The 3,552-nt window shown below is 33.6% G+C and overlaps 1 protein-coding gene across 1 annotated transcript; it reads left to right on the top strand.

Moving 5' to 3' along the window:
- The first annotated feature begins 2,047 nt into the window (after positions 1–2,047).
- Positions 2,048–3,552, top strand: LOC120153247 (MYB-like transcription factor EOBI). Its single transcript, XM_039165239.1, has 3 exons — positions 2,048–2,592; positions 2,689–2,818; positions 2,957–3,552. Exons 1-3 carry the CDS (start codon positions 2,454–2,456, stop codon positions 3,459–3,461), a joined length of 774 nt encoding a protein of 257 aa, XP_039021170.1. The 5' UTR covers positions 2,048–2,453; the 3' UTR covers positions 3,462–3,552.

Below are 3,552 nucleotides of genomic sequence, written 5' to 3'. Positions count from 1 at the left end.
ACACTTTTAAAGCCAACCCCTTGGGTTAGTGCCATCAAACATAGGTAACTCCACTTTTGGTCTAAACATTAGAGGACTAGTCCCTCCAAAGGATCTTCCCTGTCATTTTCTCTAATTCTCGTCCTCGACAATTTTCTGTTTACTACCACTATGGTCGCCCAGATGTTTACCAATCTAAACAACTTGAGAACTAGTATTAAAATCATTAGGCCTCGATTTAAGGATTTCATGTTCATTTGGGTTATATGAATACATAATCTTGTCATCAATCACAGTGACTAGCATAGGTTTTTTTGGTATCACTCTTAGAGAGAGTAAGAGGATTTACCTGCTCATTTTCAGAACTGGAGTGCTCCTAATCGGCTTTCCTTTCAGTTAATATCTTCAATATTTTCACCACATAACCTTGGTTCATTGTCATTACTGTTTCCAAGCTCGTAATACTATTATCTTTAGCTTCCCACCATTTTGGAGGATATGTTTCCTCTGTCGCATGTTTCACTAGCTTAGTGAGGTCTTCAATATGTTTTTTCAATGCAAAAAGGTCGGTAGGATCTGCAATTGACTGATTTTTCCTTGGCATTCCAGTTTAATGTTTGCTAGGATTTACGGCTCTAGATACCGATTTGTTAGGTTTAGAGTAGAACATGGAGGTTTTAGAAGAGAAAAATGAAGAAGAAAGGGAAATTGAGAGAAAATAAATTCATTCATAGATTTTTCATGAAGATAGCATTCTCAGGTATACAAATTTTATTTGATTACATAGGTACAAAATGTAAAAAAGATGTTGTCATATGTTGTCCTTGCATAACAAATCCATCATATCTATTCCTCATTTAATATTAAATCATGCAAGTCTTCTTTCATTTTACACGTGCTCTTTTGGATGAAACCAAATCCCCAATTTCTCAAATGAAATCCCTAACCATTGCTTCAACATTTCCCCTCTTTTCTTGTCGAGTCTCCATTCCTTCTCTCTTTCTTGCCTTGTTTCCTCCTCTCCAATCGTGACACTTCTTTAAAGACAGATAAGTGAACTATTAAAGACTTTGTTTTAGATCAATTTATTAGTTAAAATTTTTTACATTCATAGTTGTTCTAGCTTTAATCATAACATAGTGATAGTCTTATATTTCAAATACTCTTAAGTACTCAACTTAACTAAAAAAAATTAAAAAAATTGAATGATAAAATAATACTCTTAAACTTCATTCAATTTTTTTTCATTTAATTCAATCAAATACCCAACTCTAATTATTTGAAGAGTGAATAAGGTCATATAGTAACCATAGATATGAACCACTTAAAAACAAAAACAAAACTATAAATCATACATCAAGCCCACCTCAAATTGCCTAGCCGATAAGTATTCTTCTTTGAAGGGGAACTCAAAAAGGATAGAAAACACAGATTCCCCAACTCTTATTGCTTCTTTTTCCCCACTATCAAATCAAGCATTTCTCACTAACAAATCTTACAACTTTACAAGACAAGATCTAGATGAGTTCATTGAACACTAAATCTTTTGACGTACCGTTTTCCTTTTTATAATATTAACAAATAGTTTCCATGTTACACATTAATACCTATATGTAGGCATTGCTCCTTAAAAGTTAACTTTGGTCCAATTAATTAATGCCCTAACATTCCAAATATGCTATACGGCGTAAACGTACTGCAGAAATACTAGATGTGGTATGAATGACACATAAAAAATCTTCACTTTTTTATCATGTATTTAATTCCTCCATTACCTTAAATGGCATCCTAGAAGCTTCTTTGGTAATAAACAATTCCTAAAGCATGCATTTAAGAATTGTTTATGCCAACAAGCGTTCCATGACTATTGGATCATAAACCATTGTCAAGGAGACATCAACAACCCACTAGCTTTTTTTTAAAGTTTTTAGATATTGAAATTCGATTTTAAATATTAAATATTATTTTTTAAATTATATAAATAACTAATAAAGATACGATATAAATATTAAGATCCAAACTTATACCTATTTATTCTTAAAAATAAAACATCGGCTTTCAAAGTAAATAAACGTGTTTTTTTAGGTCTAGGAGGAGTCAAATTACGTCTATCTTGTTACTATGACAATGTAGTTCGTGATCGTGTTAAGGAATCACGATCGTGTAGTAAACAACGACTGTCGATATGTGATTGGTTAAAAGAGACTGAGCTGGTTAGCACCTAGACATTTAACACTTGTACTAAATTGAGAGGATATTACGAAGTACAATAAAGAAGGAATTCAAGCTGAAATTTCGTTTCGAAGATCCTGTCTTCCTAATGAGATCATTAAAATGTATTAAAAAAAGAGGGGGGTGAGGGGGTGAAACATTGAACTGACATGACTGAAGAGATATATAAGAGGGTTAAGCTAAGAACTTGTGTCATACAATCTGGAGACAACAATTTTTATTAAGAAAAAGATCTTGTAATAATGGTTAGAATGATGGGTTGGGAAGATTCAAAAATAGGGTTGAAGAAAGGTCCTTGGACTCCTGAAGAAGATAAACTTCTTACTCAGTATGTTAGCTTGCATGGTGAAGGAAGATGGAGTTCAGTAGCTAGATCTGCAGGTACAATTTAACTACCATACATACATATATCAGTTCCTTAGCTAAATTAAATGAAGAATATCAAGTGAATTATGGGGGGTTTTCCCTTTTTTCCAGGTTTGAATAGGAGTGGGAAGAGTTGCATGCTTAGGTGGGTGAATTATCTAAGGCCAGGTCTTAAAAGAGGTCATATAACACTTCAAGAGGAAGGGATCATTATTGAATTGCATGCACTTTGGGGTAACAAGTAATAATGCTTCTTTTTTTATCATTATTTCTCTTTATCTATAATATATATATATATATATATATATATATATGTGTGTGTGTGTGTGTGTGTGTGTTATGATTATGGTGTTTAATTTGTATGTGAAAAAACAAACAGATGGTCTACAATTGCAAGATACCTTCCAGGGAGAACAGATAATGAGATAAAGAACTATTGGAGAACCCATTTTAAGAAGGAAAAGTCCTCTCTGAAGCAACAACAAAGAAAAGCTCAGATTCTAAAGCTAAAGCAACAACAGCAGCAAAAGGAAAAACCAGATAAAAAAGAAGCTGGAGATTATGGAAAAGTAAACAGTGAATCAATCGAAACCACTGATCAGATACCAAAAGGGAAACATGAGATGGTATTCATGTACCCTACTTCAGAGGATCAGTGCTTGTCTCAAGAGCCAGCTTCTTACGCTGCTGCAAATGCAGCTTCTTGGATGGATCAGTACCTGGTGGATGAAGGGTTATGGGGTGGATGGTGGAACCTAGATGACGATCATCAGGCTGATAACTGTTGCAACAAGATTGACATGCATCACCAAGCAAATACAGGTTGTTATAATTGCTTTGGAGGGAATGCAAGCAATGTGTACAATGGAGGGTACATTTTTTAATCATTTAATTTTGGAACCTTGTTGACTTTTGGGCTGTATTTTCCAGGAACTTCTCCATTAGCTACTTGTTGGAAAGATTAATTAATTACTA

Source organism: Hibiscus syriacus, unplaced genomic scaffold (assembly GCF_006381635.1).
Source record: "Hibiscus syriacus cultivar Baekdansim isolate YM2019G1 unplaced genomic scaffold, ASM638163v2 tig00111099_pilon, whole genome shotgun sequence".
NCBI classification, from domain to species: Eukaryota; Viridiplantae; Streptophyta; class Magnoliopsida; order Malvales; family Malvaceae; genus Hibiscus; species Hibiscus syriacus.
Note: the sequence above shows the minus strand (reverse complement) of the source record. Positions and strands in the feature narration are given on the sequence as shown.